Raw genomic sequence first — 19,237 nt, forward strand, 5'->3', positions numbered from 1 at the left:
CGGCCGCTGAGCCGCTGGTGCCGTTCCCGGCTTCACGGCGCCTGCCATCGGCCTAGGCGGCGGCTGCCTGGTCCGCACGGCCTGCGCCGCTCGCGTACCTCAGGCTCATCGACGCTGGCTGCTGGAACTCGCTGCTGTTCTCAATCCAGTGGATTTTTATTGTGCTGGAGATGGAAGACGGCGCACGCGAGGGGAAGCACGGCGCCGGTCAGTTCTTCAGTTCCGAAACCGTCAGGCTGATGGGCAACTAGCAGTCTGGGAGCGTTCGTCCTGCAGGTTCGTGGCCGGCTGCTCTCGTCAGCTACCTGATCTTGAGGGGCTAGTGACCTGTGCAATTTGCCCGAGTGAGAACAAGGTGAAATGGTGCTTGGTGCGTGCAGCCAACCTGTGATGGATGCAGCCGGAGCGGAAAGGAAGGATGCCAGGGGCCTGTGCCTGTCTGTTTCAGGGTTATCATGTTGATCAAGTATGATGTGTGCTAGCCTTGCTTCTTTCTGCCGCTCACAGGTTTTGAACTTTGAAGCACACAGCCACACAGCCACTCAGACACAGGTAAAGAAAGAATGCGGTGGGGCGAGGTGGACCGGGACTTTTCGGTAATCCGGTGAATTTTCCAGCCAATGAGTGATTGGGGCTGACTAGAAATGGATTATAACAAGAGTGTTACACAATCGCTGTACCAGTGAACACAGTTACAGAACATACTGCCCCGCCCTTTCAAATTGGAACGCAACTTTCAAGACCCAAATGAAATTCTCATTTGGAATTTTCAGATTTTGCTTTGGATAAATTCTAATTAGGACTTCAAACTTCTAAAATCAGCATTACAAACTTGCAATGCCAGATGTCAACTTCAATAAATGGATTCAGTGCTTTCAGAAAGGAAGGCTTCTAAAGGAAAAGGATTGACACATGACAGGAACAATCAACATAGCGAGTATAATCTTTGTCACATTCAAAACAATCTGATTCTGTCTTGCCGTGATAACCGTTTCAAACTACATGTCTGTCACGGAAGCACAAAAAAAAATCAGTTATCAAGCTCATAAGCGAATACACACAAGTTCGTCAATGAAGCAAGAAACCATGGAGCTTCTTCAGGGCAGTTTCCAGCTATATGGACTGAGACCGGAGGACGCTTTCCCAATTAGCCAGTCCTCTTGATGATGTGCACTCCGCTCTCTGTATCAACCACGTCACTCATCTCCCCCACCTTCAGAGCAAACGCAGCCTTCTCAAAAGCCTTTTGCATCTTACCCCTCCCAAATGAACCTGCAACAATAACCATGAACTTAAATCACCATTGATCAAAGCATTTTCAATTATCTGGACGACAATGCAAATAGCATCGGTTGAGTATAATGTTTGCAAGATTTATAACAGAAGAATATATTCCACATTACATGCCTTTTTTCCACCCCATTCACATTGTATGCCAACAGAACTCTTATATTAGAATTGTTTAGAAAGTCTGGCATTCTGCTGACTACTTTGTCAAACACGAGCAAGGTATCATGGGATTTTCATAAAATGTCAACAGTACTGCTTGAATGCATAATTGATATGGATTCCATTAACCATTTGGCAAATCATGTCAACCACGCTGCATTAAGATCAGCAAAAGCGCCATTTATAGATAATAACATATTCTAGATTTTCCCACAAGTATGTGCAAATTCTAAAATTCCTGCCACATTCAATTCTTAGATTGTAGCCTCTCATCCAAACCACTAGTCTGACCACCAGACTGCTACTAGCCTACTCACTGGGAATAACAATTAGTTAATAAACAGAAGAAATGTAGCAATGGCAAAAACACAAAAACTGCTACGCAAATAAAACATCGTGCCATCTCATTCCCTTTACTGCTTTACTCCTATGCAGCATTCAGAAACCCTCAGCCACTGCCTCCCTCTCCCAGATATCCCTAACACTCTTCACCCTTTCATATAGCCTATAATTAGAACATACACTAAGCCAAACCAGTATAACCAACCATTTCAAACCCCATGTTGAATGACAAGTCAACATGTGTGGGGTTTCCAAACAAATTGTTCCATTTTCAGCACCAGTGACAGGCCTGAGGCACCACCCAGGCTAAAACAGGACCACCTCCAGATGAAGCCATAATTGATTTGTTTGTTGCCAAACTTTTAGTTCACGCACACATCAATCTTTGTGATTTAATCTTCACTCTTCAGATGGAGCAAATGAGGCAACTAATGCTGTAACTCGTTCCATGTTGGCTAGCATGCTTCATCACCATGGCTTGTTCTAGCAAAGACAATATTTACATTGGAACAAAAAAATATCTTGAAAAATGACAATACAGAAAGTTTTAGAGCCAAAAGTTTTTCCAGTTTTCTTCGTGAGAAAGTTGGATAGGACTATCAAAAAATTAAAACCATGTAAAATAAACCTCCAATCCACATGTATATGTAGCCAATCAAACAAGGGAGGCAGTTAAAGGGAAGCAGAATATAGCCTTACTTGGCATAAGCAATGATACTAAGTTAGCATCAACTGCCTGAGTTAGGATTGGGATGTTTCTCGTATGAATTACAGTATAACTGCAACACGAGCTCGGCATTATTGTGCACAATTATACACGAAAATTAGATTCAAATACAGCAACCGTTCTAATCTACAAGCCAACCACACCTACTGCATCTAGATCAGAGTGAAAGTTTTTCCACCAGAGACAAACGTTACCATATTCTGTACTACAGAAGTTGGTATTAATCAGGATCCAGAACAACAAGTTCAATCGACGCACTCAATTAACTGCTCGCCAAAACGCAAACCCTACAAAGAGCACATATACACCAAAGAGTTGGCGAGGAGGACTTAGCGGTACGGGGGGCAGGCACTGACCGAGGTCACCGCCGCGCTTGGCCGAATTGCAGTCTGAGTTCTCGGCGGCGATGTCCTCGAACTTGCGCTCCCCGGAGACGATCTGGTCGCGGAGCGCGCGCGCGAGGTCGGCGGCGTCGTCGCGGGTCGTGGCGGAGATGGCGACGCCCTCGGGGTCCCTCCACGAGGCCTTGCGGCGGGAGCCCTCGTGCTTGATCAGGATGTGGGAGGCGCGCACCTTCTCCTCGGCCGGGGGCGGGCGGCGGGCCTGGTGGTGGCGGTGGCGGGAGCCCGAGGACGACGGGGGCTCCGGGCGGCGGCGCTTGTCGGCGGGCGCCGGGGCGGGGGCGTCGCCGCCGCCGGGCCGCTTTCGGGCGGCGCCGTCGGCGGCGGGGGTCTCCGACCCTATCTTGGCGTCCTGGGTTGCGACGCGCAGCGGCGCAGGGGCAGAAAAGCTTTTGGGTGGGTTTGGGTTTTGGGCTGAAGCTGGGCCTGTCAGACTTTGGAATGAATGGTGGTGTAGTGTATAAATAGCAGCAGGTAATTAGCATGGGTGATCCGTCCCGCGGATCGAGAAGCCAGCGAACCAGCAGCGTCAGCGGTCGTACGTAAATGGCTAATAGAATCTCATTGAGGAGACGGTGGTGGTGGTGGTGGAGCGGGACGGCTCGCCGGCACTGGACGCCATGGGTGCTAGCTGGTGGGACGTCCGTCGAAGGTTCTTGACTATTTATATTATTGACAGGTACCATGACAATTGCTTCGTGCACAGCCCAAACCAGTACAATGGCACATCAGCTACTTCCCCAAGGGTTCCCGACGAACAAACACGGCTGCCGACGCTGATGCTGGTGAGGCCGTGACAGCGCAGGCTACATTCAGTTTGCTGGATCAAGATCAGAAGCCGGTCCCGTCCTACAGCCGTGCCACCGCCATGGTCAGCTTATCGGCATCTAGGTCGTCTTTTGGGTACGAGAGGTTCATGAGAAGAGAGGACTTGGAGCAGTCAGGGCATCTGATCGATGACTGCTTCGCCCTGAGGGTGGATGTGCATGCTGTCGTCATGGAAGCGCCCTCCATCATCGTGGTTCCACCATCTGACATGCACCGGCATATCGGCGATCTCCTGTCGAGCGAGGGGCCGGCGGCTGATCTTGAATTCCGGGTCGGTAGGGACACATTTCCAGCGCACCGGCTGGTGCTCAGCGCCCGCTCGCCGGTCTTCAGGGCGGAGCTCTTAGATCCGGCGAAAGATGGCACCAGCGTCATCCATATAGAGGACATGGAGGCACCAGTGTTCAGGACAAGCACGGCCTTGAAAGGTTGAGGTTGATCTGTGTAAGATGTATTGTGCCATCACCTCAATACAAGCTCCCGCCGAGCATCTTGTCACTAGCACTGGAGTACCATTGCCCTCGTCTAAAGGAGGCATGCTTTGAGTTCCTTACTAGCTGCTCAAAAGTTCTGTTTGGCGTCATCGAAACACAAGATTTTGAGTATGTTGCCCAGAGGTTCCCTCGTATGACAAAGGAGCTCATTGCCAATGTTGTTGCTCGCGGTTTGGAGAAGGCGAGTGCATGTAGGTGGGATAAGGATAGCCAAGTTAGCGTTATCAAGGTATGAATTGCACAGAAACCGGAGTGGCATACAAATAGTTGTACTCCGTACGTACACGGCAAATACGAGCCGTGCGTCTTTATGTGTGCGAGAGAGTTCCTTTGGCCTTTTTAGCAGCTCAAGTGCCATCGCCTGGCTCTCCTACGTAGCCGATCGACCAGGTAGTTCCTGCCTACCTGCCCTCCTAGCTAGAATCATCATGTCGCACGATGGTCAGGTTCATCTCGATCAGATCATGGTGGACAGGGGAACTGGGGATCGGAAGAAATCGTGATCGAGCGCCAAGCACAGGAGCTCCCCGGCCAGGCTATAAGGGACACACCAGCATCGTGCTGTTTTTTGTCAGCCAAGTGCCAGAAGCCCAGAACCAGAACCGGGAGCTGACGCGAGGTCGGACGGCCATGTCAATGACGGCGGATCACCGGTAGCTAGCGACACGGCGGTGGTGGAGGTGACTCCGTTCAGCGGAGAGCGCGTGCGACGACGGCGCGCGCGGGAGGCAGCGGTTCGAGTTCCGGTGAATTGCCTAGAGCTCCAATTCCAAATGCGTGTAGATCGATGTCCCTGATGATCGAGGTATCCAGCAGCAGGCGCCACTGCCTGCCTGCCTGCCCGATCGGTGGCTTGTCGTCCGGCGGTGGCGATTGGGGATTCGATCCCTCCACCTCGGTCTGAGTCCGGGGGTGGCGGCGGCCCGGCCTCGATCAGCCGATGCGCGCCTGAGCATGACGCGCGTCCCGCCGCGGTGCCAGTCTGCGACACAAGGTGGGGTTGATCTTCGCGTACGGTACACCAGCGCACACTGCGTTAGCAAAGGTGTTGTGCGGTGTAGTGGGTTTTGCTAATGGGCTGGACGGAGAGCTGGGCTGCTGAGCGGAAAGCGCGCAAGCAGAACCCCCCGGAGAGCCACGCGCCGGCGCCGCGGCAGACGCCAACCAGCGAGGGACCGCCAACCAACCGCCCGTGGCAAGGACTTCATCAGCGGTCTCCTGTTCGAGATCCTCTCCCGCCTCGCCACACCCGAGGCGGCCCATACAACCTCGTAGGAGAATGGAGATTGAACACGTTGTCAAACATGCTATTAGCCATTCAGTCTGCTCCTACGTCTATGGTATGTTGGTAACTCGATCATTACAGGAACAACCCGTTTCTTCTTCGTAACAAGTTGTCTCTTCTCATGCTAGAAAAGAAATAAAACATCCAGAGAACTCGATGCGCATATCTTTTATTTACAGCACAACTATGCTACTGAGGCACTCATTTCTCGCGTTGCAGTGTTACATTGTGCTTGTGCAGGCTGCAGAGCAGTTCTTACTAAGCTATTTGGATGCAATCATTCAAGACGTGCACGCCATTCTCGCTCATCTGCTGTACTTCTGAAGGCGATAAAATCCGGATGCATCTGACACAGTTGATGAATTCCCTGCGAAGATGTAGAAGCACCTTAGAATGAGCTGAGTTGCTGTGGTCATGACTCATGAAACACATTGTGCAGGGTACAGTTCAATGCATACATTACGACGCAAATAAGCGTGTATACTTACTCCCATGGATCGTCTCCAACGAGAAGAACATCGTTCTCGTAGTCAACATACACAAGCTTCCAGTCTGAACTGCCAGGATGTTCCAATTTCCCCTGGAGTCCAAACATGCACGCGATGGCTGACCTCAACTCATGGTAATCTCTATATCGTGTAACATCAATAGATCTTCCAACTGATCCCAGCTTTTGGACCTGTTAGCATGGAAATCAAGATAGCATAAGCAAAAAGAAATAGTATGTCACATTCGATATCTGAAAGTACTAAAACGATTATTCGTTTTTAGAAATCTTTTTGGTGTACCTTTGTATATGTACGGACAGGTGGTCTCATCGGCTTCGCACTCCGATCAATGCTGTACTCGGCTGCATCCATACTGCAGGAAGGGGTTCCCATGGAACTGTTATGGATCTCTTGCAGAGGCAATACTTGGGATTCTCTTAAATCTGGCAACTTTGAGAACATTCCTGTATCAAAGCTCCCAGTTGCCACTGGTTCAGAGCATGAGCTGTTTATATGGATAGCTTCCATGTGCAGGCCACTTAACGATGCACTCTGATTTCCGCTTTCCTCTGAGTAACTCATTTGCACATATGAGTTGGATGTGCTTGGCAGGTTGTTCACCTCATGTTGACCTTCGAAATGTTGCATGTCATGCGACATAAATGTTAGTGAATTCAGATCTGGACTGCTGATAAACTCTTGAACTGAATTGGGAAAGCACTCTGAAAGGCAAGAGGTCTGAAATGCCTCCATGGTATCAGCATTTATAGCAGAAGTTATATCTGTAGATTGATTCAAAATGTTCTCTGATCCGCTAACTGAATGAATGCCATTGGAGTCCTGGTAATAGGAAGGCTGAATTACCCAATCCAGACCCTCAAAGAACTGTGGAGAACACCCTTGGTTTGGAAATGAGCTGACTGACTTCCCTCCATCAGGTGATTTGGACGATTCCAGCTTTGGTGGTGACAGTAGTTCATGTTGTTCAACCTGCTGAACTTGCGGCTCTCCAGCAAAACCACCTCGAGTAAGTGCACCGGATGAATCTTCATTATCTCCACAGTTAACTTGTTCGGCTTCACAATCAACCAATTTTGGTTCTGAACCATGCCGCTTGTTATCATAAATCTGAGAAGGCACTGAAGAAAGCTCAGATTTATCTGAAATGGATTTGTGAGACAAGCCCTTCTTGCTCCTTCGAGTTTTAGTTCTAGGCTCACCCTTGCTGTTTTGATCCGAAATACTTTGACTTGAGTATGAATCTGTGTTTCTGGGCCCTCTTGCTTTAACATTTAGCTCCTGCACAGAAATTGAATCAATACTTGGCTGAACTTCACAGCTTACTTGATCATCTTTCTCAATATTAGGTGCATTCAACTGCTGTTGGGCTTCATTTGAGAGCATGTTTTCTTGCTTTACTGAACCAGTGGAAGAACCAAATGTTGATGGAGGGATATAGCCATGCTTAACATTTTGAATAATACTAGAGAATGAGGATTGCTGACAAGCAAGCGGACTTCCGAGGTTCTGGCCAGATTGATTCAGAAGCATCAAAGCCAACTCTGAGCCGATCCCTGGCATGTGTTGCAAGTTACCAAAAGGATTTGCTTGTGCCCTTGGAATTGATGACATATTTACAGATCCAATTTGTAGCCCAGGAACTGCGAATGGAAAAGTAAGATTGCTTCAGCTTGCTTCTTGATCTTAAAGAATGAAAACCTGGATAATGGTAGAGAAGATATGTACCTCCATAACTAGGAAGACATTGCCGCTTCGAATTCAATGGAGAAGAGAAAACCAGAGAGTTTTCTGGGGTTTCAATATCCCATAGGCTAACTCTTTCAGATCTTTCTCCATACCCATGTTCATCCCATTCTACCTGCAAGTTACGCCATTTTGAGTTCGGCCATCGCATCGGATCATAGTCGCTAATTCCCACAATTGTACCGGTGCATCTGCAATATAGAGCAATTTTATTTGAAATTGTCATGGCACAGAGTCATTGATCAATGCTTTTCGGTATCTAGGATCAATGCTTAAGAAAGATGGAGACATTGATGAAGATGTTAGGCATAGAATTTCAACCGGTTGGTTGAAGTGGCGGCAGGCTTCTGGCGTCCTCTGTGACAAGAAGGTGCCACAGAGGCTAAAAGGTAAGTTCTATAGGACAGCGATTCACCCGCCGATGCTATACGGCACTGAATGTTGGCCTACAAAAAGGCGGCATGTCCAGCAACTGAGTGTAGCAGAGATGCGTATGCTGCGTTGGTTCTGCGGGCATACAAGAAGGGATAGAGTCCGGAACGAAGAGATTCGAGGTAGGGTCGGGGTGGCACCTATCGAGAAGAAGTTGATTCAACATCGGTTGAGATGGTTTGGACATGTACAACGGATGCCTCCCGAGGCGCCGGTGCGTAGTGGAGTTTTAAAGCGGGGCGATAATATAAAGAGAGGTAGAGGTAGACCTAGACTAACTTGGGACGAGACGGTTAAGAGAGACCTTAAGGAGTGGAATATCGCTAAGGAATTAACTATGGATAGGACCGCTTGGAGATTAGCAATTAACGTACCTGAACCGTGACCTTTGTTACTTTTTGTTTAACCCCTAACTCTTCCTTTGTCTTGTGCCTTTTTTATGTTTCTTATTCTTGTTTTCTGTGGGTTTCATTTCTAGCCTACCCCAACTTGCTTGGGACAAAAGGCTAAGTTGTTGTTGTTGTCATGGCACAGAGGTATTGACCACACAATAAACTGAAATATGATTCTACAATTTATAGCTTAAATGGCATAGTATGTTATAGTCAATCTAAAATCATATTTTTAGAGGATGCGTGTAAGATTAATAATTTTTTTTGTAAAAAAAGGATGAGGAACTTTTCCTGTAATATTTCATTTTTGAGACTTAAAAAAGCATGTTTGTTCACCCTTGACAGTTGACAACTACACACCAATTTCAGATGAGAGCAATAAAGTTCAGACCATAGAATTGGAGCTAGAAAACTGCTACATGCATACAAAGTGCAGATACAAACCTGCGCTTGCTTGACTCCTCTGTCTCAAACATCATTGCAAACCTCATTCCAACTGATGGCTGCATATATGTGGCCTTATTGTACCTTGTAAGAGGAATTACAAATGGCGACGGACTTGTCCTAAAGAGATTTGAAGAATAATGTATGTAAATGGCCTACAGAAAAGCATAGTAAATAACAGGTAAAAACTAAAACGGCTAGATAAATTACATACCGAGGATTGTAGTAGATAGTAAATGAGCCACCACTTGATGCGGCATGAGCCGCAGCAGCAAGAACACCTATGTGCATACTGTCGGTAGACAGGACAGATGATGACAAAGGCGGTTGTTGTCGGGTGGCCCGTCTAACACCCACAAGGAGTTGTGACTTCTCATCCCTGCACCATCATATTTTTTTCTCACTGATGAATTCACATTGTAGAAAGTTTATTGTGTGGCAGATTACAACATGCAAAGCTAATTCAGAGGCATAGCGCGATAGTGGTTGCTTTCGTTGTTAGCATTGGCAAAAACTGGCACATATATCACTTGAGTTGAGCAACGGCAGCAAAAACCTTGAAAACTCTGGAAGTTTAATATGTACATTGGTGACCAACTACTAGGGAAGGCAGCAAAGTAACAAACCAATGCACAAGGTGTTTCCTTCATTACAGATCGCATTTATATAAAATCTTCCCATATGCCTTTTCTTACAAGTTGTTCAGTTAAAATGTATACCTGATAAATAAGACAGAATCTCCTGCTTTGAGCCGTTTGGCCCCAACAAAAAGACTCCATCCAGTTGTTAGAAGGTGTCTCTTTGGCTGCCCTGTAAGGAACATCAAGATAAAAAAGTTTTAGAAAGTAGGGACCAAAGGTAACCTGCACTTTTCATCCATGAACTAAGAAAACCAAGTCAAACAGTGGCCGACCCTACCACGATAAATGTGACGAAATGTCCACAGGTTATCATGCAAATCTCGAACAATAAGTTCTTGATTAGGAGGCTGCATTGAGTAATCCTGGGGGATCCATAACATAGCCATGAGCTGAAGAGATTGGGGAAAAAAGATCAACCAAATAAGTGGAATGTGGAGAAAAGGTTCATACAAGTTGTGGGAACAGCTTCTCTGCAGCCCTGCGTGGCACTGAGAAACCACCATGTGTACTTGTATCACTTGCCGTCAAATTTTTGCAGAAATATTCTGTGGGATGCTTGCTTTTGGTGTAAGCACCAAGAGTTGGAATTGGGAAAACGTCAGTTTCCTGAAATGGACATCATGAATAAAGGGTGGTCATCAGCTTCTGTATTTCTTCAGTAATTCCATTTCCTATAGTTACTGGTGCTTTCTGAAAGCAGTGCATGCATTTCTTTGGTAGCTATCAAAGAGAAATTTTGGTCTGCGCTTTTTGTTTGAAAAATCTCAAGATTACTTACTTATGTCAAAGCCAAACCCTAAAACTCACACGCAGTGCATCAAGGCAACATCATTCACTTACCGAGTGCACTGGTTGAAGGGTCATCTGAGCATAAATCTCATCAGTTTCCTTGTCAGCCTGTGCAAGTCAAAGGTTGAAGCATTGATTGTTTGAGGAATACACATCGGGCAATCCAAACACGCAACCTGAATTATCATCTACACTCACATGCAAAGTAATGTTGTGGACTTGACATAGCAGCTGAGACGGGAGGCTCGGGTAGTTCGGGATGCGTGAATTCGGTACCTTCTTAGTGGTAGCCGCAACCTGCACAGGAACAGCTTCACCATCAATAGTTCGAAGAGCATGTCTGTAGTTATGCTAATGAGCAAGCATTCCATGGACAGGTGAAGGAACTCAACCAAACAAAGTCAATAATACATTGCAGGAACATTTGCAGGCACTGTATGAAGGTGACATTAACGGAACAGAATATTCAGAATCCATCCGAACCTGCTCACTGTGCCCCTGGGGGAAGTAGTAGACGAGGCTGCCCCGCTGCGGCAAGCACACCAGCGGCCCGGCACAGGCGTGCCAGAGCTCGGAGTTGATCACCTTCTTTGCACCTGACGGAAGCAATAAGAGAAGAACACTCGCATCACACCTAAATGCGACGGACTAGCGCGAAATTCTGCATGAGTAATTAAGCTGCTGCAGCCTGCAGCAGCAGTGGTATCTGAAACACTCACCCTGCGCCTCTCCCATGAGCTGCATTTCGTCGAGCAACGCCGCCGCGTTCCGCAGGACACCCGACGTGGCCTTCTCCTGCGAGGACGCCATCTCCGGAAGCCCCCCAACCCGGAGCTGAAAAACCGAGGCTTCCTTGATGCCAAGCTCTAGCGACGAATGCTCGGTTCCCAGCTTATGCGCACTTGGCCATTGGTAGCTCAAACTCAGGAATCAGAATGCCTGCATGCCACTGTGAGAGAGGATAGGAAGAGGGTGTTACTCAAAGGCAAGCTGTTGGCGAGCAGCAGGCAAAGAGGAGAGGAGTAAAAGGCCAGGTGAAGAAGATGGCCCCAAAGCAAATGCATTCGTAGTAGGAAGCTAAGCTGGGGCTGGGTCCCCATGGCTAAACACGACCCCGCCTTTCCCAAGAAAGCAGGCGGCTTTTGTGTCCTCACGCCACGCAGCGCATGCCTCCTACGAGGCAGTAGGAGTAAAGCCCGGCAGGGCTAGGGGCCTACGCGCAGAGAAAAAATGGCCCGGCCGCAAAGAATCTCGGTCAGGGTCAGCAAATGAACATGAACATGAACTCGACCAAGCGCGTGCAACTTGGCGCCCGGGTCCTGATGCTGCGAGTCCTGGCGTGGCGAACCTGCAACGGCGTCAGGCATGGCCTTTCTTCTCTTTCTTTTTTTCCGAGAAATCACAAGTGAACGGCCGGGCAAGCAAGCCCAAACGGCTTCAGGAACGGCAATGGCGGGCTGGACGGAAGAGCAGAGCGTGAAATCACAAGCGAACGTAACGTATCCGTCCGTCAAGTTGGAAACGAACAAAGCGTGGAAAAAAGAAGACGGGCTCCATCCCGGAACAGGCGAGGCAAGTGGAGGACCAAACGGGAGGCAAGAGGAGCAGAGTGAGACAAGGCAAGGCAACAAGAGCAATGACAACAACACACGGAACCCACCTTGGCTTTTGTCTGTGCCTCCTCTCCCCGAGAGGCGAGAGCGCGGCGAGAAAGTCTGGTCCGGAGAAGGCGGCCGAGCCGAGCCAGCGAAGCCCCGGGGCTCGTTGGTCTGATAAATAAGGTCGGGAGGAGAGGAGCAGAGCAGAGGCAGAGCACGACACCAAGTGCCAAGCGCGCGACGCCAGGGGCCGGGAGGACCTCTGATAAAGGCAGCAAAGCGGGCGGGGGAGGGAGAGATGGGCGAGGCCGTGGCACGCCGGGGAGCACGCGAGGAGGTGGGCGGCGGTGGTGGTGGCGTTGTATGAACAGTTGAAGCAGCAGCGGCAGCGAGGCGGCGTGTCCGGTGCGTGTGGCGTGGCGTAGGGCCGTAGCTGCCAATGATATCATACGGCGAGGGGTGGGGTGGCTCCTCAGTCCTCCCCTTGTTCCTTTTCCTCCTGTGGTAGCCGCTCGGCTTTTGCTCGCGCCCTCGCTGTGATGACTGCGGCTCAAGTGGTGACCGCTGCTGCGGCTTTGGGCGAAAGATGCCGACCTTTCGAGGGCGGAAGCCATGATGCCGAATTTGCGCGGGCATGCATGCGTTGCTGCCTGCCTGCCTGCCTCTGCCTCTCAGTCCCTCTCCCTCCCTCTTGATCCCCACATGTCAGCAGCCGGCGATCGGCTGGCACAGCCACAGGCAGCAGCGGAGCAGTGCGCGTACGGCGTGCCTACGCGTGCTGCCAAGCGCGACGCGACGCGCCACGCCCACGCCACGCCACGCCATGCATGTACCCGGCCTCCTCTCCCGTGCAGTCGCGTCGCGCGGTGGGGTGGGCGTGGATGCGACGGAGGACAGACGGGAGCGCGTGGATCCGCCTAGGTCGATGGATCCCGGTCAGCCGACGCGACGCGCGCGGCCACCCGCTCGCTAGTCGCTACCGCCATCGTGTACGTGTGCGCACGGCGAGGGTCGCAGCCTCGGCGCAGGGCCAGCGGCGCACGACACGGCAGCGCGACTCGTACCAGACGGGGTTGCCCGCCGTGCTGGGTTGGTTCGCCTCGCCTCGAACGGCGCCGCGACCGATGGGAGCTGATCGTCAGCAGAAGACGACCGGAGACCAGCCGGGCGGAGGCCAGCACTGTCCGGTGACGCGCACGCCGTGCCGATCGACGTCGCGTCGTACGTGCGTCGCCGGGCAGCAGGCAGCAGGCAGCAGGCGTATGCACGGCGTGGCCACGCATGCGCATTGTACGTAGATGTCACCTCGTACAGTAGTGTATCCATCGAGACGTCTACTCGTACGCTCTACTAGTCTACTGCCATCCTTGGCCTCGAAAGTCCAAACCGCACACACGACCCCGACCATGATGAGATTCGCCGGTGTGAAGAGAGGATGCCGTCTCTTTTCGCTGTCGACGATAAAAAGTCACTTTTTTCACCTCCCTACTTCATTGTTCATTCCCAGGAGGATCAACATGAGGAATCAAGCGCATCATCGCGGTACGTGGTTGGCCCCCTGCGCCGCTGCTGACCTCGTCTCGCCGGAAGGAGCAACGCCAATGCCCAGAATCAGTTTCCTGTAACTGTTCCTCTCTAGACAGAAACGTTTGCACGATCCCTACCGAACGGTTCATACACGTCTGTTGCAAGCCGAAGGGCAGTGCCTCTAGCTTAGCAATGCAAAGCCTGAATTTTAGTTCACCTTCGAAATGCAGCTCTACCTACCTGCCTTCGAATTTCGTCAGTTAAAGAAACGAACATCAGATAAGAACTCATTGTTCAACGCCTTTTTGACTTGGGCACGCACCCTGTACGGCCCCGGTGTCTTGGCATGCGTCACCAGTGTAGCGTGCCTCTCGAGTGCGTTTTCAACGGTGCCGCGCCCCTTTTCGCCTTTATGCGTGTGCAGAAAAAACAAGAGTTGACAAGGCTAGTAGCAAGACCACCAATCTAGCCCACACTTCCATCTAAAAAGAGCAGAGGACGCAGTCGATCGCTGCAATCATCAATATTCCTCTGGTTTGGTTTGGCCGTATGGATGCGGTAGCAATCGTGTAGCTTCTTCCATTGCAGGCCGACGACCGACCAACCATGGCGCCGGCTTTGATCTCAAACTACTACACCACCCGTGAAAACTGGTGGTCTCCTTCAACAGTTGCTGGACTCGCCCGCCATGGAAATGGAGGATTTCTTTGTAGGAGTATCCCTTTTCTCTTTGTAGCCATACTAGTATGAAGTGTCTGCTTTTACTGACGAGCCATTCCAAAACTTGGTGTGCTCTTGGAATCTTGCATGCCGTCTCAAACCTTGTTGTATAGTAGTGCTGGACTACTGATCCCTTGCCTGTTCGTCTATCCATGCGACGTCCAACAATCCAAGCGCAGGCAAGACAAAAGAAAAACAGAGGCAGACACGACGCCGCTGACGAGTCCGTCGTCGTCGCCGGCCGCCTCGGGGCAGAACGAATCCGATTACGTTCCCTCGGCGGCGGCGCCTTGTCTCGGGCGGGAAGCTCGAGCTCACAGTCGCAGCTCGCAAGCTCTGCTCTTGCTTCGGTCCGACGAGTACTCTGTACTCCTGTCCTCCCCTCCGCACACGGACGCGCGACGCGTAGCGCCACCGCCACCCAGCGCTGCGCCGCGGCGCGCCCGTCGCGTTGCGCGTCACCGCGGCCGCGACGCGACAGAGCGTGACGACGACGCCTCCTGTACGCGGACAGGTTTTTCCAGGCAATTTGACAACACGACGGAGGCCGGCCGGACGCAGCGCAGCGCCCCGGCTCGCTCGACTGCCGCGAACGCTTCCAGCCATGAGGCATGCATGCTCCCGCGCGAGCGGCTCCAAGCGTCCTCGGCCGCCGCCGCGAATGGAGCCAGAGCGGCCTGCGCCTTTTGGGACGGCGCCGCCGCCGAGGATGGAAACGAGCACCACGGCCGGTCCGGTCAGAGCCGGGCTGACGGTTTCTCAGGTGCTCTCGCTGCTTGCTTTGCCTTGCCGTAGCTCAATTTGGCCGTGGACGTCGCTGGCCGGCAGGCACCAGAGATGGCAGCAGCTCCCGGCGCTGCCGCGCTCGGCACGGTCGCAGCGACCGGAGGGGAGACGAGAAGAGACTGGACGGGACGCGACGACGAGGGGAGGAGGGAGCGGAAGCAGGGGGTGGGCCCGGGGCGGATGGCGCGGCGGGGGGCAGAATCCCGGGAATGTCGTGGCGGGGCGACCCACGACGGGGGACAGGACGTGTCACATGACGTCACGGGCAAGGGGAATCAAAAGCAGAGCAAGGCAGGCAGGCTCCCTCCCCTGTAATCATACAAACGGGGCCCTTTCTTTTTCTCCACGCCTCGGACTCCGCCCAAGACCAAAACAGTGCGCCGCATGGCGCCCAACTGCTCATGGACAATTGTACATGTACTGACCGCGCCGTGGCACCGTAAGCACATTGCGAGTGTCTTGGTTGCTAACCGTGTAATTAGCACGTTCTGTTCCATTGAGCTTCTAAAAACCTTTTTTTTCCTTTCAGTTTTTGCTTGTTCGTAGAAGAATGACATGGTGGGATTTAAATTTTCTGAGCACCTGTGGTGTGTGCAGTGTGGGCTGGGCACTACTGTTCGTAGGACTGGGCGCATGCAGCACGCTGGTCATGTCGTGATGCATGGCATGCATGCGTTTCCGTGGAGTGAATGAAGCTCTCCGCTCAGCTGGCACCTACAGTGGCGGCGCGTGCGTGATCGATGCATGGTGAGGGAGAGGCAGCGGCTACCCGCCTTTTCGTTCGCGTCTTGTTCCACTGCACCCGTCCATGTCGTCGTCAAAAAGAAGCATGCCACGGTAGCAACTTTGGTAAGCCTCAAACTGCGGCCTAGGCCTAGTGCCGCTAGCACCACAAAGTCGTCGTCTGTCTGTCAACACAGCGCCTAGCACTTTGCGGAACGGGCGTGCCAGCTTCAGTGCTCAAGAGCCGCATGTACAAAGAGGATCGGAGAATAACGAAGTACATTGCGACAAGGCATTGCCGTTGCCTGAACCACTACTGTTCCACGTTCTGTTACGTGCGCAAACACTACCCCGGAGAATCTAGCACTTTTACATAGAGAAGAGAACTGTCAGCCGCCGCGGCATGGGGGCACATTCTCCCCGGGCGTATCACCGGCGCTAATGATGAGCTTTAGGCCCCCAAGCGCGCTGATGAGCTCCAACCATTTTGTCACCCGGAAAGACGCGCCGCGCCGGCAGGCCGCAGCCCAGGGAATCCTTGGAATCTCGCACATGATTAGACGCGGCAGGAGGGGGCCGGCTTTGCGTTGATGCTCAGATCGGATTTGACAGGCGCCTCATTAACACAACAGCCTTCTGTGGCTGGTCCTACCATTTGTTAGAGACTACGGTGCCATACGGCGTCGAGCGCACTGCGTACGGGTCCTGGTGGAACTGGAAGCAAATGGGAGAAAGCAGAAAGCAAAGCAAAAGCAAAGGGAACGGACGGCCAAGCCAAGCGGAGAGCAGCGGAGCGGAAGGGCGGCGGGTGTAAAAAGAGCGGCGACTTTCTTTGACGACGCGTCGCGCCCTTTCTCCCATGGGGGCTTGCTTGGGGGTGGGGCGCGTGCAGGGCTGTCGCCACATGCGACCGGCGATGCCATGGCCATGCGCTGCGAGCGCGCCTGCCGCGGCGAGGGGAGGAAAGGGAAATGGAATGATCGGTCCATTGGTCGGATCCGGGCGCGGGGGCCGAGGAGCACGCGCGCGCCTGCGTACACCACCCATCGATGCCCGCCTCCGCCTGGGCTCTAGGGCCATCATGCTTGGGGACGTCCCTGGGCTCTGCCGTGGTGGTGACCCCCCTGCTCGTCGGGGCGGCGGCCCAGCTGCAGCCGGCGGTCACTAACGACACTGTTCCCGCTCACAAGCGACATCTTCTTCTTTTTTTCCGCCCCTAGCTCTGCAGGGCCGCCACCGGCTGCTAGCCGCTCCAGTTCATCTTCTCTCCCACACACACACTACCCTGATCGGAACGAAATCTGAATGGGTTCGTAGAAATGTGGTCTCCAGCTTAGAGCGTCTACTGCTAGTACAGTACAACGTAGAGGTGAGCCCGTTGTCACTGCTCGTACGTCTCGTCCTGCTACCACGTGGAGTATCACTGGCCTAGCTGGTTGAGGCTAGGCGGCTCGTGTCAGCAGGCGCCGTTGAATGAAGCTGATCTGTTCTGTGAGTTCTGCTACCCATGAAACTCTGTTGTAAGGGGAAAAGGGCTAATGACAAACGTACGTATTAGGGCCGAAGCCCAAAGGCGCGGGCCTTCTAGCCTCATATTACCGCATCGGCCCAATCTGGGCCACACGGGCCTCCATGACTAGTTGTTGAGCCATTTTTTTTCCCTTTGAGTCGAAATCGTCAGTCAACAAATTGACTAGGTCGCCATCTCCTGGAACCACGAAGAGGCAAGCGAGCCCTGGTCTGCACTGTTGGCAGCCTGCAAATTCGAGGGTGTGCATTCACATACGCGACTGGTTGTTGTATCATCGCATATATCTATTAAAAATAATAATATTTTATAATAAAATAAAATATTCTAAAATAAGATAAAAGTATTTTGAAACGATTTATTTTATCTACAATTTCTGCTTTTTATTTTATCCAGAAATATTATTATCTTCAACGAATATATGCAATGATACAACGGCTTCGTAGGAAACATCCGGCGGTGCATGTAATAGATAGGTAAAACACTCGCCTGGACTTGTTTGCTTGGTCAAACTATTCCTGTAATCGTAATCCCGTCACCAGTTCACACGGATTTTTTACGACCCGAGAGGCGAATCGCGAATGGTTCAGCGGAATGTTTATTCAATCGATCTATTTCACGCCTCACTGTCAGAATTTTGAAGGTCAAACGAAGATTTCCTTCCTGCATTGTCGTTCGTGCAAAAGTGACGTGAGCTCCTGTCCCTGCATCCTTGCTGGGTCAACGTCAACCTGTTACTAGGTCATCCAACCAATCCGCCTGGCCAACCAACTCCGCTGAATTCTCCGGCTGACAAATCAGCGATCGCCGGGGCCACAGCGCCCCAGTTTCAATGCGCCGCGCGCACGCGGGGGCTTCCTTCACCCACCTCGCTCGCTCGCTCTCCTTCACACTAATCGTATACTATGCGCATGTGCTTGGATTACTGTGTGTGTGGCAGCAACTTTCAGTCAAAAATTTGGAAGCTTCCGATCGATGTGTTTAGTGTTACTGTGCTAGCCAAGTAGCCTCCGCAATCCGTGCTAACGATGGCCTGGAAGAGGCAGATTTAACACTTCAAAAAAGAAAAGAAAAGAAAAGAAATTGACTTAAGCAAGAGTACTTGGTTGATACGAAGCATTCATGCAACACGGTCTTTTCAAGCTTGGGTGTGTGCTTAGCATGATTGAGACCAACCTCTCAGCTGGGAAATTAATCTGTGTTAGTGTTACTGTGCTAGCCAAGTATGGCTTAGAAGAGGCAGATTGAACACTTCAAAAAAAGAAAAGAAAAGAAAATTTGACTTAAGCAGGAGTACTTGGTTGACACGAAGCAAGAATGAAAAAAAAATTGAAGGCCAAGCTTCGTGCTCTTCTACCCTATGCAGGACGTTTTTTTTTTAAGTTTGGGTGTGTGCGCTTAGAATGATTGAGACCAACCTCCCAGCTGGGAGCTTAATCTGCATCTACCCATCATCTACCCCCGTCAATCCGTCATAACGCAGCCAAACTGGAGTACAATAATGTCTAGGGAGAGTACTGCGGCGTCACCATCTTATCTACCTCTAATTAATTTTGTCGAAGCAACTACTCCCTAATAAGATCACAAATATTAGCAGTTTAGGTCTATAAGATGCTGACTTTGACCACCACTTTCAATAAAACCATATTAGACATGCTCTATTTCATTTTGTCGAAGCAATTTCTCCCTAGGATCACAAATATACAAGCGGTTTAGGTCTACAAGATGCTGATTTGACAATGACTTTCGGTAAAAATACATTAATCTAAATGATAGATATATGTGATGTGAGAATATACTTTTCATGACAAATTGAGTACTACGTAGTGTCAACTTTATGTTAAAAAACTATTTACATTTATAGCTAGCTATTGATGGC

At 50.9% G+C, this 19,237-nt stretch overlaps 3 protein-coding genes across 3 annotated transcripts; 1 reads left to right on the top strand and 2 right to left on the bottom strand.

Moving 5' to 3' along the window:
* Positions 1 to 918: 918 nt before the first annotated feature.
* Positions 919 to 3,789, bottom strand: LOC112900904 (peptidyl-prolyl cis-trans isomerase Pin1-like). The gene is made up of 3 exons (XM_025969679.1): positions 3,773 to 3,789; positions 2,875 to 3,353; positions 919 to 1,272 (listed from the first exon to the last, which is right to left on the bottom strand). The coding sequence occupies exons 1-3, from the start codon at positions 3,787 to 3,789 to the stop codon at positions 1,148 to 1,150; spliced, it is 621 nt and encodes a 206-aa protein (XP_025825464.1). The 3' UTR covers positions 919 to 1,147.
* On the top strand, positions 3,788 to 4,180 carry LOC112900905 (BTB/POZ and MATH domain-containing protein 1-like). Its single transcript, XM_025969680.1, has one exon. It carries the CDS (start codon positions 3,788 to 3,790, stop codon positions 4,178 to 4,180), a length of 393 nt encoding a protein of 130 aa, XP_025825465.1.
* Positions 4,181 to 5,536: 1,356 nt separating this feature from the next.
* LOC112899969 (auxin response factor 11) lies at positions 5,537 to 12,186 on the bottom strand. The gene is made up of 14 exons (XM_025968644.1): positions 12,137 to 12,186; positions 11,196 to 11,425; positions 10,960 to 11,072; positions 10,675 to 10,773; positions 10,528 to 10,584; positions 10,138 to 10,293; positions 9,965 to 10,049; positions 9,766 to 9,856; positions 9,261 to 9,425; positions 9,047 to 9,166; positions 7,761 to 7,969; positions 6,315 to 7,675; positions 6,015 to 6,205; positions 5,537 to 5,893 (listed from the first exon to the last, which is right to left on the bottom strand). Exons 2-14 carry the CDS (start codon positions 11,284 to 11,286, stop codon positions 5,785 to 5,787), a joined length of 2,847 nt encoding a protein of 948 aa, XP_025824429.1. The 5' UTR covers positions 11,287 to 11,425; positions 12,137 to 12,186; the 3' UTR covers positions 5,537 to 5,784.
* Between the last annotated feature and the right edge of the window lie 7,051 nt (positions 12,187 to 19,237).

The sequence above is a fragment of the Panicum hallii genome, chromosome 7 (genome assembly GCF_002211085.1).
Source record: "Panicum hallii strain FIL2 chromosome 7, PHallii_v3.1, whole genome shotgun sequence".
In the NCBI taxonomy this organism is placed as follows: domain Eukaryota; kingdom Viridiplantae; phylum Streptophyta; class Magnoliopsida; order Poales; family Poaceae; genus Panicum; species Panicum hallii.

Excerpts from the sequence above, each read along its gene's own strand:
- LOC112900905 (XM_025969680.1), top strand. The coding sequence starts at position 3,788 with ATGGTCAGCTTATCGGCATCTAGGTCGTCTTTTGGGTACGAGAGGTTC.
- LOC112900904 (XM_025969679.1), bottom strand. Across the intron at positions 1,273-2,874 it reads CAAGCGCGGCGGTGACCTCG|GTTCATTTGGGAGGGGTAAG; the intron begins GTCAGTGCCTGC and ends TTATTGTTGCAG.
- LOC112899969 (XM_025968644.1), bottom strand. The coding sequence starts at position 11,286 with ATGGCGTCCTCGCAGGAGAAGGCCACGTCGGGTGTCCTGCGGAACGCG. Across the intron at positions 9,426-9,765 it reads GATTCTGTCTTATTTATCAG|GGATGAGAAGTCACAACTCC; the intron begins GTATACATTTTA and ends ATGATGGTGCAG. Across the intron at positions 5,894-6,014 it reads GTTGGAGACGATCCATGGGA|GGAATTCATCAACTGTGTCA; the intron begins GTAAGTATACAC and ends ACATCTTCGCAG.